Source organism: Micropterus dolomieu, linkage group LG19 (assembly GCF_021292245.1).
Source record: "Micropterus dolomieu isolate WLL.071019.BEF.003 ecotype Adirondacks linkage group LG19, ASM2129224v1, whole genome shotgun sequence".
Taxonomy (NCBI): domain Eukaryota; kingdom Metazoa; phylum Chordata; class Actinopteri; order Centrarchiformes; family Centrarchidae; genus Micropterus; species Micropterus dolomieu.
This window is the reverse complement of record NC_060168.1, coordinates 34876829-34892461: the sequence shown is the minus strand read 5'-3', so window position 1 is coordinate 34892461 and position 15633 is coordinate 34876829. Positions and strand designations below refer to the sequence as shown.

The 15633-nt window shown below is 47.2% G+C and overlaps 2 protein-coding genes across 2 annotated transcripts in view; both read right to left on the bottom strand.

The window, feature by feature from the left end:
* Window positions 1-452: 452 nt before the first annotated feature.
* Window positions 453-4583, bottom strand: LOC123957599 (lipoamide acyltransferase component of branched-chain alpha-keto acid dehydrogenase complex, mitochondrial-like). Its single transcript, XM_046030526.1, has 6 exons — window positions 4430-4583; window positions 2175-2307; window positions 1564-1639; window positions 1235-1416; window positions 1020-1147; window positions 453-938 (listed from the first exon to the last, which is right to left on the bottom strand). The coding sequence occupies exons 1-6, from the start codon at window positions 4472-4474 to the stop codon at window positions 468-470; spliced, it is 1035 nt and encodes a 344-aa protein (XP_045886482.1). The 5' UTR covers window positions 4475-4583; the 3' UTR covers window positions 453-467.
* A 9742-nt stretch (window positions 4584-14325) lies between these two features.
* Window positions 14326-15633, bottom strand: part of grin3bb (glutamate receptor, ionotropic, N-methyl-D-aspartate 3Bb) — a 75197-nt gene continuing 73889 nt past the window's right edge. Inside the window, exon 9 of the mRNA XM_046030488.1 lies at window positions 14326-15435. Coding sequence (XP_045886444.1) covers window positions 14664-15435 — 772 coding nt within the window. The 3' untranslated portion in view covers window positions 14326-14663. The remainder of the gene's footprint in view (window positions 15436-15633) is intronic.

Here is a 15633-nt window from a genome sequence, read left to right as displayed (position 1 = left end):
GGGGGACGCTGGGGAAAACGGGGGACACTGGGGAAAACGGGGGACGCCTGCGAGGCCATGTTTACAGCAGCGTGCGACGGCGTGTTTATTTACAGCGGCGTGCGACGGCGTATTTATTTACAGCGGCGTGCGACGGCGTGTTTATTTACAGCGGCGTGCGACGGCGTGTTTATTTACAGCGGCGTGCGACGGCGTGTTTATTTACAGCGGCGTGCGACGGCGTGTTTATTTACAGCGGCGTGCGACGGCGTGTTTATTTACAGCGGCGTGCGACGGCGTGTTTACAGCCAACAGCTAATGCGGTTGGCTAAATGCCGGCTCCTGAGCGGTTGTTTGAAGTTTTTCCTCCTCTCCTAACGAAGCGGAGCAGCTGATTACAGCAGGTACAAAAAAAAAAAAAAACGCGGCTCGCGGGCTGAGTGTGTTGTCACGGCTCTAATCTTAGACCTGAGCTGTCATTGGCTGCTTCAGAACGCTCGCTGCACGCTGCACGGATCAGTGAGCCTGGTGCTTACGGCACGCCGCTCTGGGACGGGGAGCATGAGGCTGCGAGGGAACACAGTATTCTCACTACAGAGAACTAGACTTCCCCACCGGACCGCCAAAACCTGGTCCGGACCGACGTCCCCGGATTTTACATCAGACTTCCTGCCGTCATCACGCCGCAAGGTAAACAGACTCTGACCTTTGAGCGGCTCGGTGACGTCCTTCCCCATAAAGACGGGTTTGGGCGTGGTGGGCGGGGCTTTGAGGGCCGCCGCGGTGCTCGCGGGCCTGGCAGCGGCAGCAGCAGGGGGTGGGACCGGAGGCGGAGTCTGGATCTCCTGGAACAGGGTCGGAGGTAAGATGGCTCCCGTCTGCTTGGCCAGGAAGTTCAAGATGTCCTCCTTCAGGATGCGTCCATCTTTGCCCGTCCCCACCACCTCACTGAGCTTTATCTGAGAGGTCAGAGGTCACAGTGGTCAGACCAGGTTTCACTACACAGACCGGGACACCGGACAGACCTGGGACAGACTTACGTTGTTCTCCATGGCGAGGCGTCTGACGGCGGGCGTGGCCTGGGTCTTGTGACCTTTGATCTCCTGGTGGGTGTGTTCTTCTCGAGCCATGGCCGGCGTCTCCACCACGTCCTCCTCCTGGATCAGGTCTGAACAATAACAAGGTTTTAGTCAGACCAGAACAACAGGAAACACCTTCAGGTTCCAGACTAGAATCAGCGGCGCCGGGGTCTCACCTGAGCTGGACTCAGTCTCGATGTCGACCAGCGGTTTGCCCACCAAGGCGGTGGCGTCCACGTCGTAGTAGAGTCTTTTGATGACGCCGTCGTAGCGGCTGGTGATGGTGACTGACGCCTTGTCGCTCTGGACCTCACAGATGCTGTCGAACTGAGAAACCTTATCGCCCTCCTTCACGTACCTGAGACACAAAACCAGCTCATGAAGGACAGACTGGACCACCGGACAGACAGCCAGGCGCAGCATCAGGTTATTCACTGGCTAACTGACAGGAAGTGTGTGCGGGTCGCCGCCGGCGTGCCGGCAGGCCCGGTGCAGAAGTACGTACCACTCCTTCACCGTCACCTCCATGATCCCCTCTCCGATATCTGACAGCTTGAACTGGACGACCGGTCCTCGACTCACTGCAGGAGACAACAAGGACATCGGTAAGGACCGAGGGGCCGACGGGCCGGATGTGGGTAGAGGCTGCACTCAGGCAGAAATAAAAGTGGTGAATATATAAATATAAAAATTGACTTGAGTTAAAAAGTAAGACATCTAAACGGATTTCAGCTGGTCTCCGCAGGTAAAGGTGGATTTATCTGAGACCTCAGGAACCGGCCACGTGGACAGCAGGACAGGATTCCCAGTGATCCTGCATTAATACTGGATCTGTTAGTACTCGTCCAATAAGGAAAGACTGGTTGTCTCCTTTAATAAACCAGGACTCAGATGAGGAGACGCTGCAGTTTCTGTTAGATCCAGGTGAGTTTGACCTGAGCCAGAAACACTACAGGTTCCTCAGCACCAGGACGGTCCAGTTAAAGTCACACCTCTCCGTGGGTCCGGGTCTGGACCGACCTGGTCTGATTACAAACCTTCTTCACTGTAAACGTCTGAGAAACAACTAAAAACTGTACCGTCCGGAGGTTCTGGTTCCTGCTGGTCTGGACTTACCGACGGCGGTGTGCAGCGTCCTGCAGCTGAACATCTGGAGGTTTCTCTCCCATCTGACGGCGAGCGGCTGCAGAGTTCTGTCCGACCTGAAGTTCTGCAGCCGGAAACATCTGCGGCGGTACTGCTGACTCAGCTGAGGGGACAGAGGACAGGGATCAGAGACCGGAGACAACAGAGACCAGAGGACCAGAGGACAGAGACCGGCTGTACAGTTCAACGGCAGACAGTACCACAGGTCCGTGCTGCGAGACGTGCTCACAGCCTCCTCGGTCCCCCGTGGAGACAACACCACCACCACAGTGCCCGACAATAACGGCCAGTAAAAAGTAACGTCGGGAAAGCTGAACTAGCAACTCGCAGCCCAGAAACTCAACATCCAGCAGTTGCTTTGCACCGTTGTCCAATCCAGAGTTGTAGTTACGTGACGAGAGGTTGTCAAATGTCATTTCTCTGATCTCAATCATGAAGGACCTCTGGGTCGAAAGTGAAACCTGCATCCTCTCTAACGGCCAGCAGGGGGCGACTTCCATTAGAAATAATGAGAAAATGTTTCTGCTTGTCAGCTGATTTATTCCCTCAGTAAACACTTTCCTGATGAGTTTATGGTCTCAGTCGCTAGTTTCAAGTCTTCTTCAACACAGCATGATGTTCATTTAGTAAATTATGGTCCCATTTAGAGGAACAGAGACCAGGAAGCAGGGGAGGCTTTAGGGCGGGGCTACAAGGTGATTGACATGTTGCTACCATGGAGACTCGTATCCGCTGCTCTGTACATTTTTTTTAATTAACCGGCTGTCAGCAGCAGAGAGCACGTCATGTTTGACTTTGTTTTGTTAACCTTTTTATTTTTTATCATTTTAACTGTGATGACATTTATAGTTTAGTTTCTTTATATCCAGGATGCATTTAATAACCGATTTAACACTTTTGGAAGGATGGGCAAGAAAAAAATTTATTCGGGCCAGTAAGTTTCAAACCCACTGGCCCAGTGAGGCCAGTGGGTTTCAACCCCAGCCGCAAAAAAAGTTTAACGTTGAGCCCCGGGCCATCATCGGCCGGATTTCAAACGACGATGAGACTTGATATCGGGAGGAAAGTGACATCTAGCAGAGTGGAGCTCAGAGAACAACCAAGGAGCTGATTTCACATAAAGACACTCCCGTCTCCATCAGTGGAGCCGAGACGGAGCAGGTGAATCAGCATCACAGAGAACCCGACGTGGTCGTCTCACACCAGCTTTCACAGACGAGCGACAGAACAGGATATAACTTCTAAAGCGAGAAACAGGTGCATCGGAGGGGGACAGTGCAGGCAACAGCAGCAAACTGTCTAACCTGCAAAACATACGTACTGACATGTTTTGGTGCTGGACCTTCGTCAGAAACGTGGTGTTACATAGTGAAACGCCATCTTTTGTAGGAGGTGACTTGTTTGCCCGCACCAATCACCTCCTTCCTCATAAAATAAGGCAGCCATTCCAAAACATTCATTCACATTTCCACATGATGAATGTAGATTTCTGACATGATCCTGAACATCCATCAAAACAATATGATGAATCTCACTGGTACCTTAAATATCAACAGACTAACAGCTCAGAGGAAAACTCATAACGATATCATGCCTCAATGATGTGAACTAACAACGACGTTTATATTTCTAGAAAAGGGGAAAAATCATCAGCATAAATCTTTCTTATCTACGTGCAGCAAATAACTTGTAGTGCATCCAAATGTAAACAAACACAATCAGCCGGACAGGGACCAAAGGATCCTGAAGGGCCGCAGCCTGTTCACCCTGCTGCATGCTGGGAAGAGATGTAGAAGTTTCTGCTGCCGCACCACCAGACTGCAGAGCAGCTTTTCCCCCCAAGCTGTCAGACTCTTAAACTCCAGTTCACTCATCGTAGTTTATTTCTGTATAAATGTGTTCTGTCTGCTGCTGGGCAGGAGGGAGTTAAATCTACCTACCTGCCGGACTCTACCGGACTCTGCCGGACTCTATTGGCCCCTACTGGCCCCTGTTCCCTCCGTCAGCAGCAGTCTGGCTCCTGCAGGTCTCTGTGACCCACTAACTGGTTCACCTGCATGACGCTAACTGAAGCTAACACACCGGTTAGCATGTTAGCAGCTGCTTTATCAGCTGTTAGCGTGTCAGCAGGCGGCTGACGCAGGGATGACGTCACGTGGCGTCAGCGGCACTTTGTCAGAAGCAGACAAACAGAAAGCTGAAAGTTAGAACCTTTCTTTCCTCACCAGCTGTCTGAGCACCGCGAAGGAGCCTCTGGTCACCGCCGCCATCTTTTCTCTCTGCTGCCGCGCCGACGTCACAGCCGCACGCCCCTCTCTGCAGCCAATCAGCAGCCCGCGGCTTCTTCTTCGAGGTTTAACTGCAGCCTGCGTCCTTGGTGTCGCATGACTTCCCCCTTCTGGAGTAATTGAGTCCTGCAGGGTCCGGATTGTCACATGTTGGAGGTTAGAAAGTTCTTTATAAAAATGTCCGTCCTCTCTGAGCAAGACTTCAGGTACAGTTCAGGTTCTACAGGTTCTGGACCCAGACAGCGTGGTTCTGGTCTCGGTCTGGTCCTTACCACCTCCTCCTGTTTCTCTCAGACCTCATGTCCTGATGCGCTCCGTCTCTGGTTTGGAAAGTCTCATTTTGGCGTCTGTGCACTCGCTCATTACCCATGATGCCCCTGTGCTCATCCAGCACAGCACCGTCTGCTCATGTTTTTACAGGTTGTTGGGTCAGGAACTGCAGAACCAGAACTGTTATTGGACCTTTAAACAGTCTCAGCTGCTGTTGTGGATTTAGAATCTTTACTGGTTTAAGAACAGCGACCCCCAGTTCAGGATGGGGGGTCTGTTAGTTCTGGTTCTGTTCTGTTCTTCTTACCGTCTCTATAACTACAGAACTCATTTACTAGATCTGCACTTTTCCTTCTACTACTTGCTGTAACTCTGAATCCACCACCGGGGGTTCTAGGACCCACCCAGGTCTCCTGTCCTCCCTCCTTCCCCAGCAGACCTGCTGGTCTCCGTCCCCTCTCAGATTCACAGCTGACCCCGAGCTGGTTCCTGCCTCCTGCACCACCTGGGGACCTGGATCACGTCTAACCCTCTGAGCAGATACCCATAATCCAGTCCTGATCTGATCAGCGTTACTTACATTTATTCATTTAGCTGACACCTTTATCGCACTGGTGTCTCACAGTGGATTCGAACCCGGATCTGTCTGTGTTTTCCACTGCTCCACCCCCTTCTGCACAATACAGATAAAAGCGGGCCGTGTTTTCATGCTGAGCTCTTTGTTGAGGGAAATCTAACGGATTTAGACAACAGTTCTTCCTGTTTCAGGATGAGCCCATAAGGACATGGTTCTCCCAGTTCTGTGTGGAAGAACTGGACCGGCCCGCTCAGAGCTCTGACCTCCACCCTGTCCAACACCTTTGAGACGACCTAGACGGGTGGTTTTTCATATCAAGGACCCCTAAACTGACACAAATCAGACCACGGACCCCCCTCTGACAGGATCTTTGCTTTCAGATGTTGTATTACAGAAAGTGAATGAAACCCATGACCCAGGTCTCCTACATTCTGTCACTGTGTTACTTACGGACGGAATTACAACAGAAAAATGTTTCCCGTGTAAGGACCCCCTGGAACCCCTTCAAGGACCCCTGGGGGTCCCCAAACCCCTATTTGAGAACCACTGCACCAGACGATCTAGCATTCTAGTTGACGTATTTGGGACACAAATAGTCCTCGTTCTCTTCTATAAAGTTCTGAAAGATTAACCCCCCCCCCCCCCATACGCCTCACAGTGGTTAGGTCCACTGCCTACCTTTCTGGGGCCCTCAGAGACCCAGACCTGGTGAGCCCTTCAGACCGTCAATGGAAAGTGAGTCATATGGATTCTGCTGCGGCGTCTCTCCTCTCGCACTGCTGGTTACGGGAAAAGGAAATTAAAGTTGGACTACAAGAGTAGTAAGATTCCAGGATCCTGAACACCGCCAACAGGGAGGCCATCGATATCTGTGCAGTCTGCCAGGACAAGAACCGGGCTCTGGTGGACCTGGTTCTGAGGAAGGGGTACAAAGCCCAGGAGGTGATCTACCAGGCCTTCAGCCAATTAGAGCCATTCTTACTACAGGAGCTGGAAGACCATCCAATCATTGACAAGGTTTGTAGTCCACGTGAGGTTCAAAGGGGGGCCATCAAGTCTTAAGAAGATCAGCTCCACCGGGTTTCCCCTTCAAAGTCATCAGTGTCTGTCTCATAGAACAGACGTCCTGATCCTGATGTGTGATGTCACATGATGTGTGATGTCACCGGCGTGAGGTTTTTTATTTCCCAGAATCCCTCTGACAGGTCTGCTCTCACAGAGACTTTAAAGGTTTTGGTCTCAGATCTTTCCAGTGGTTGGTCAGTGATCACATGACTGGAGAGTCGCCCTGCCATTGGTGGAGAGGGCGGACCTCAGACCTCCTGTAGTGGACACGCAGCGATGAAGGTGAGGTCAGGTGATGAGACGGCACTTTGACACCGGTGCTACACAGGATAGTGATGGGTCGTGTTAGCTGGTAGCGTCATGTGGAAAGACATACGGCTGTAGTACTTTGCTCGGCCGGCGAGGGAATGTCGTCTCACTTGAGCCAACAATATATATATATATTTATCCTCACTTGGAGTTTGTGTTGTGCTGGCAGCCGGTCGGTTTTTGGCGTTAGCTGACTCGTTAGCTGCGTTGTTGTCGCTGTAGGCTGGAGAGCGCTCCTGCAGAACATCAGACCCGATTCCCTCACAGAGGAATCAGAATGGTGTCGGTTCCAAGGGACCGAGAAAGCAGGTGTGGTTCATTTTTATGAGGTCACATATAAACATTAAAAAATTTATTTATTAGAAAGAGATTTCATTTAAAAAAAATGACACATAGCCCCTTTAAGAATTTACAAATTAACCTGTTAACTGATTTCAATGCGTCAACACAGGTTATTGAGATTAGTGATAATTATTTAACAAAAAAACCAACAACCCATAAATCATTACTTAAAAAAGACATAGCCAAGAAGTCCTTGGACCTGCTGGTAACATCCTGAATTGATGATAATAACACACATTTTTCTGGCCAACATATAAAAGCAACCAGACGTCCACAGTTCTAACATCCTGTTAAATCCCAGCTGAGCTTGAGTCCCAGTGTGTTGTTTGGTTTAAATGGATCTGAATCACCTCTTTATTGAATCACAGACTATTTCTACATGATATGTTTTAAGATGACTGACAGCAGAGACACATTCAGAACAGGTGGTCGCACCACATGTTGTGTGAACCTGCTCATTAGACCTGAATGTTTTCATTTGATCTCTTTATTGTAGAAGCTCACAAAGGAGGACACACAAACTGTTATCCGTCTCCAGGTCACTGCAGCCTGCTGAGAGCTCCTGTTTAATGAATGGGAAGATGTTCTGAAGTCACAGCAGCTGCTGCCTGATCTGAACACAAACACGCCTCAGTGTCACGGGTTTACTTCTTCAACAGTTTTAACAGCAAACAAAAGTTTATCTTCAGTTTGTTTCCACAAAATAATGAGATTATTGCGATGTACTTATTGAGACAATGATTTTAAAACACATGAGAACATCAGAAACTGTTTAATCAAGATGATCAGATAATAACTGTTGGCCTAAATATCAGATTTACTTTTGTACATTTAGATAAAGACTCTGAGAAATACAGATGATGGTTTCTCTGTGAATCCAGATTAACAAGTGTTCTGGTCTCTGTGAATCCAGTGTAACTAGTGTTCTGGTCTCTGTGAATCCAGAGTAACCAGTGTTCTGGTCTCTGTGAATCCAGAGTAACAAGTGTTCTGGTCTCTGTGAATCCAGAGTAACCAGTTTGAATCCAATGTAACCAGTTTGAATCCAGAGTAACCAGTTTGAATCCAGAGTAACCAGTGTTCTGGTCTCTGTGAATCCAGTGTAACTAGTGTTCTGGTCTCTGTGAATCCAGATTAACAAGTGTTCTGGTCTCTGTGAATCCAGAGTAACCAGTGTTCTGGTCTCTGTGAATCCAGAGTAACTAGTGTTCTGGTCTCTGTGAATCCAGTGTAACTAGTGTTCTGGTCTCTGTGAATCCAGATTAACAAGTGTTCTGGTCTCTGTGAATCCAGAGTAACTAGTGTTCTGGTCTCTGTGAATCCAGATTAACAAGTGTTCTGGTCTCTGTGAATCCAGTGTAACTAGTGTTCTGGTCTCTGTGAATCCAGAGTAACCAGTGTTCTGGTCTCTGTGAATCCAGAGTAACCAGTGTTCTGGTCTCTGTGAATCCAGAGTAACAAGTGTTCTGGTCTCTGTGAATCCAGAGTAACCAGTGTTCTGGTCTCTGTGAATCCAGATTAACAAGTGTTCTGGTCTCTGTGAATCCAGAGTAACCAGTGTTCTGGTCTCTGTGAATCCAGAGTAACAAGTGTTCTGGTCTCTGTGAATCCAGAGTAACCAGTTTGAATCCAATGTAACCAGTTTGAATCCAGAGTAACCAGTTTGAATCCAGAGTAACCAGTGTTCTGGTCTCTGTGAATCCAGATTAACAAGTGTTCTGGTCTCTGTGAATCCAGAGTAACCAGTGTTCTGGTCTCTGTGAATCCAGAGTAACCAGTTTGAATCCAATGTAACCAGTTTGAATCCAGAGTAACCAGTTTGAATCCAGTGTAACTAGTGTTCTGGTCTCTGTGAATCCAGATTAACAAGTGTTCTGGTCTCTGTGAATCCAGTGTAACCAGTGTTCTGGTCTCTGTGAATCCATTGTAACCAGTGTTCTGGTCTCTGTGAATCCAGAGTAACCAGTTTGAATCCAGAGTAACCAGTTTGAATCCAGAGTAACCAGTGTTCTGGTCTCTGTAAATCCCGAGTAACCAGTTTGAATCCAGAGTAACCAGTTTGAATCCAGTGTAACCAGTTTGAATCCAGAGTAACCAGTTTGAATCCAGTGTAACCAGTTTGAATCCAGAGTAACCAGTTTGAATCCAGTGTAACCAGTTTGAATCCAGAGTAACCAGTTTGAATCCAGTGTAAGCAGTTTGAATCCAGAGTAACCAGTTTGAATCCAGTGTAACCAGTTTGAATCCAGAGTAACCAGTTTGAATCCAGTGTAACCAGTTTGAATCCAGAGTAACCAGTTTGAATCCAGTGTAAGCAGTCTTGTGATCTTAGAAACAATATCATCAGAAAGAGGGTACTGTACACAATAGAGAATCCATTACAGAAGTCGGAGGAGGTGAATACTGTTGACAGGATATTATAATACCTGTCGGGAAAGGGGGTTGTGCCAGGCGGGTTTAAGTGGCTCAACTTGACCTTCACCTGCAGGCTCAGAGAAACGATGTCATGGACTGGAGTCTCAGTCTGTTCTGGTCTCTGCTGTTTGTGTCTCAGAGTCGGTGGATGTGGTCCTCCTGGTGCTCTGCACGTGGAACCCTGTCTGAAGTCTGAAGACCAAACTGATCCCCGTCAGCCAGCTGGAGGCAGCAGACAGAACCAGAACCATGGACCTGATGATCCAGCAGTACCAGGCTGAGGGGTTAAGGAGGTCACTGAGAAGATCCTGGGGTCGATGAACTACAACCAGCTGGCCGATGACCTGCAGAACTGAACTCTCTGAAATTTAATATAACATTTCTTCATGTAAAAACATTTTCAACATGATTAAACTCATAAAAAGAACAAGACTCTTAACTTGGTAACCCACTTATTTCCTTTTTAATTGTTCCAAAAATATGTGAAGACCAACGTGAACAGAGACATCAGAAACACAAACACCCTCAGTTTAATTTTTCTTACAAACATACAGGACAGTGAACGCCTCACAGCTCATCAATAGAAACTGACGGGTCAGTGAACACCTCACAGAAACAAACGGTGATGAGGAAGACATGGATTGGACCTGTGGAAACACCTGTTAGCAGCTGTCACAATCTCCTCCAGAGTGACACGAGGAGACACAGGTCAGCATGTGGTTAGCCTAGCTTAGCACAAATCCTGGAAGCAGGGGGTATCTGGACTGTAATGCTGGTAAGTAAGTTAAAAGTTTCTTAAGTAAAAAACCCTAAAATTCACCAACTATTGAACATTAAGGCCAAAGGTATAAAACTAAGGGATGGATTTTATGTTATTTGGAAAATTTTAGGGAGGTTTTACCCCTAAAAACTGTTGCAGATAATTTGATTCAAATTCTTAATTTTTCACTTAAGATGAAGATTCAGGGATTGGTTTTACCCCTTCAAATCAAACAGACAAAAAGATAAAATCAGAAAGATGCTGAAAAACTACCTCAGGCCTTTTGTACAAGCCGACTCGACAACTATAACGCTCTTTTTACAGACAGACTTGAGCTCATTCAAACTCTGCAGTGGAGTGTGAACCAGAACCAGAGGAGTGAGCACCTCAGTCCACTCACAACCTCCCTGTGTACAAAACATCATCAGCTTTAGTGGAGATTTCCAGAAAGATCTGAAAGAAACCTAAATGCTGCTTCCATCAGTTTTGTCCCAAAGCTATGAGCCCACGAGCCGACTCCTTTAGTTTGCATGTGGAAGTGTCCTTGAGCAAGATGCTGAACCCCAACACGTGTAGTGTAAAACGCTTTGAGTGGTCGGAAGACTAGAAAGGAGCTAAACAATTACAGACCATTGAATTTCTGTTAAACAGTAAGATCCTTCTTGTTGAACAGAAATCTCGCCGTGAAATCTCACGAGAGGTCAGCTGTTGCAGGAAGACGGCTGTGGGAAGTCATCTTACTCTTTAACAAAAGGTCTGTCTCTGTGGGGATCACTGGAATATCTCTCTCGTCTTTTAGTGGACGTTGCAGCCGCTGCAGCCCGCCTGAGTCCATCTACCAGACCAACTCCAAAACCTGTGTACCTATTAATCCTGGTGGTATTCTACTTTTTGACTTTTCCCCTCTCCTTTATTGAGTTATAAATCTTTTTTGTGCTGTAACAGGTTTACAAAGTCCAGCCCAAAGTGAGTTCCCATCTCCCACAGAAAACTCTGCTCTGAACTGAAAACAGCTCGTTTATAGTCCAGCCGCTTCCCTTTCATCCCTGTGACGTCACAGGGATGAAAGCTAAACGCGCCTCATGTAACGCTCGCCGAGCGGCGACTCCGACACGCCCTCAGAAACAGCGAGCTGCAGCACACAGCTCTCCTCTCCCTTCCAAACACTAGCTACCCTCCAGGCAGTCAGTGGACATAAAGTTGTTCCTGTGATGTAGAGACAGAGCTCAGTTAAAACTTTATGGATACAGATTAATAACTCGCCGCTCTGAAACTCTCGCTCCAGTCCGTGTTGCCGAGCCGGTCGGCAACACGTACGGCTGAACCCGAGCCGTTTACCGGCTTCTCGCCGACCCGCCCTTCTCTGCTTCTGATTGGCTAGTAGTCCTTAACTAGGAACTGAGCATGTGCAGCTCCCAACAAAGATCATTTAGAGACGAGATGTATCACTCCATAGCTAAAACGAAGCCTTCGACACAGGCTGAAAAGAGGAGCTGCAGCAACGTGCTGGATGACAAAAATATAACCATGGAAACCTGCTCTGGTACAACCTCTAAATAAGATGAGGAACCTGAAAATGAGCAGAATACCACCTCTTTAATAAAAAATCTAGCCCAGGTTAAAAATAGAGAAATTAACAGTATTTTATAATAATATACTCAGATGTTTAATTTGGATAATTAATAGATGGATTTTAAATATTTTAATAGCTTATCTGTACAGATTCAGAGTAAAACACCATAAACAGAAGATTCAGGGGATGAGCCCTCCATCAGTTTAATGGATGAATGAACAGACTGTAGTATTAAAAAGGTTTCATGGATTGTTTGCACCGATGGGCGGAGCAGAAACCAAATTGCATAAAAAGCCTTCCCTGAATTTTAAGGCCTTTTTAATCTAAATTAAGGGATGGCAACTAAAAAAGCCTTTAGACTGTGGAAATCCATACATCTTGATACATAACAATGTAGTAATTATCCTCATAAAATACAATTAAAATAAATTTATGAACGTATTAAATGGGATTTTAAGGGGATTGATATTAAACTGTAATATGTTAAAATCAGCCGCACATTCAGGCTGTTATTAATGAGAAAGGGAATGGAATCATGATGACTGAAGATAAAAACCTTTCGATTTTTCAGTCAGGATGGCGTTCGTGCTCTGTGGTCCAATCCTTTAAAAACCTTTTTAACTCCAGATATGGGTTCAACTCCCGGACTTAAATCTTTCTTGAAAGATTCATTTGAATGTTTGTCCTGTGAACTTGAATCTTTCCCATAGAACACGAAGGTTGCTTTTCTCTACATAAAGAACACACTGCTCGCTCTCACCACCGACTCGTCACATGTGGAGTCGCTTTTTAAACCCCGGGGAACCTTTTAGCGTTGTTCCTGCACCTGCAGGGTTCCACGGTCAAGTTAGCAAGAATAAATATAGAACGTCGACCTGCACTTTCAAAATAAAACACGTGGTTAACATTATGAAAGGGTCGTAGTTTGGTCAGGCTCAGGCTCCTAAACTACATGGTTAGATTTAGGAAAACTTTGCGGTTTATTTCACACAGGAAGCACTTCTCCCTACGCACACCTTTGAGTTATTAATATTAGGCCTACTCGTACTATTGAACAATGACACTAAAGAGTACCCTGGGCGTTAAAAAGTGACGCCAAGGACCGAGCGTCCACATGTGACGACCCGACCGAGTGGCAGTAACACTTCTGTGGATGCAAATGTGCAGAGCGGAGAACGTCTGAGTTTCCACCTCCTCTTGTTTTGTTGGCGGGTGCGTTGATGTCCTGCAGGTTTTGATCCTCTGAGGCTCCCGTCTTGCATTTGTTGGTGAGCAGAGCTGCTGAGTTCAGCCTCACAGGAAGTCTTGTTCCTGTAACATGTCCATGTGTCAGCGTCACAGCGGCCATTTTAAACCTTTTTTACAAAAACAGAGAGTTTCACATAAACTTGTTGCAGAAACTTTATAAAACATATTAGTTACCAAATGTATAAAAATATGCTTCTGGATTCTTTAAGGACATTTGAAATTGTCTGATTCTAACGTCACAGTTTTATGAAAGAACCTCTGGTGGAGCCTCTGATGTCCCTGATGTTTGTAAAGTGACATCTAATATTAGATTTGACTTCCTGACTTCTCTAACCGTCTGCAGCCCAGAACATCCTGATCCCCATGGAACAAGAACGCCTCAATTTACCCTTTAATTAGCAAACACTTATCTGAATCACTCAGATTCATTTAAAACTCATTTAAAGCTTCATGAGTTTCCCATTAGTTTCCACGGGTTTGAAATATTTGATAATCCACAAATGATGAGGTGTTAATATGATCCAGGGTTCTATTTAAAGCTAATTATCAGGTTTTAATCTATTTTTTTTTTCCAAAGTTTCTTTCTTCACTTTTTTGCAATTTACGTATCAACATCAGAGATGACCTTTAATTTGTACCTTAGAAGGACCTTCATTTTTCAGTTAAGGTGTAAATTCAGGGGTTAATTTGGGGTTAATCATCATTATACGTGAATACTCTGTTTTTTGTTGGATCAGTTCGGTATAAAAGTTTAAGGTAATCCACACCAAAGTTGCACAGAGAGACGTCAAATAATAGCAGTAATAGTGGAACTTGTTTTAATATTAATTAAAAAAGAATAGTAATTAAAGTATAAAACATTTTGAGAAGTTTTTAAACTCTGGTTAAACTGCAGATATTCAAAATGAGTGTACTCTATTATAACTATCCATCCATCCATTGTCAACCGCTTATCCTGCGTACAGGGTCGTGGGGGGGCTGGAGCCAATCCCAGCTGACATCTGGACAGGTTGCCAGTCCATCGCAGGGCCACACATAGACAAACAACCACTCACGATCACACCTGAGGACAATTTAGTCCTCCTCTAGTCCTTTAATCAACCTAGCCTGCATGTCTTTGGATGGTGGGAGGAAGCCGGAGCACCCAGAGAGAACCCACACAGAAAGGCCGGGGGTTTGAAACCACGACCTTCTTGCTGTGAGGTGCTAACCACCACACCACCGTGCCGCCCTCTATATAACTAATTATTATTAATTACAACTCTGAATGTGCATCTTCTTTAACCAATCGTTTTTATTTCTGCAATCAATAAAGCCTCTGTTTTATTCCAGTAATACATGTATTGGTGATGCATGTAATAACAGGTGCTCTGCTGTAGCTGCCTAACTGAGAGGTTCCTCTCAGAGGCTCCGCAGATCATGTGGAACCTAAACAGGAAGTTGGTTTTGCCGTGGAACTAATGTTTGGAACTTTCCGTGGCTGAATACTAACGTGGTCTCGCTGTCGGAGCTATTTACCTGCTGCAGAAACAAATGGAAAGTCAGCTTTGGCATCAAAGCAGTTTAAAATGGCCGCCGTGTGCAGAGGGTCATGTGACCTGCACATAGAGCATCACCTCCTCTGATTGGTCAGTCTGTTTTGGAGGGGCCGGACTTTGGACAGGACTTTGTGGGGCGGGTCTGTCATGGTGGTCACGCACTTCATGTTGGCAGGGAGGGGCGTTACTGGGACAATGGTGGGCGGGTTGACGGTGGGCGTCGTGGTTGTCGTGGTCGTGACGGGAGGCGGGCTGTTTGTCACCGTAGCGACAGATTTGGTCAAAGTGGTCTGGATCTCGGCCCTCCTGGCCAGAGCAGTCTTCAGCTTCTCCCTCATCTGTTCGATTTGGTCCTGCAGCTCCTGCAGCTCGCCGGGCTGGGGAGGGGCGACGACGGCGGATGGCGAGGCCACGGCGGCAGGGGGCGGGGCCATTGCTGCAGGGTGAGCAGCAGCGGTATTGGGTTGGGCAGAAGAGGAAGAGGAGGATGAAGAGGGGAGGGAGAGCACCAAGCTGGCAAGCGAGGCCGCTGGTCCTCCGTTCTCACACAGTCTGCTGTTGGCCCCCTCTCTCGGCTTCACAGGCCCTGCCCCCTCACATTTGGCCCCGCCCACCTTTGCATCAGCAGTGGCAATGCGAGCAAGCAGGCGGCGGGTGTTGAGGGTCTCCAGGTTGAAGTGGACACGTTTGAAGTCCCGGGCGTCCTTTGAGGCGGCGGCTGCCGCCGCAGCAGCAGCAGCGGCAGCCGCATCCTTGCTGGTCTCGTTGTTCCATTTGGCAGAGGCGGAGGGGGCTGGTGGGGCAGAGGGGGTGGCGAGGTGCGGAGGGGGGTTCTGCAGGTTACAGCTGCACAAAAACAGAGAAACATGAAGGTGTATAGACTCTTGGAAACCTTGGAAACAGCATAACCATGTGATCCGGTGAAAAAGTCCTGAACAAACAAGTTCCTCACCTTCATCTCGACTTCACAAACTAACACATGAAGAAGAAGGAACAGGTTTCTACACCAATGGGAAACATTTACATGATCCTGTGACATCAGAC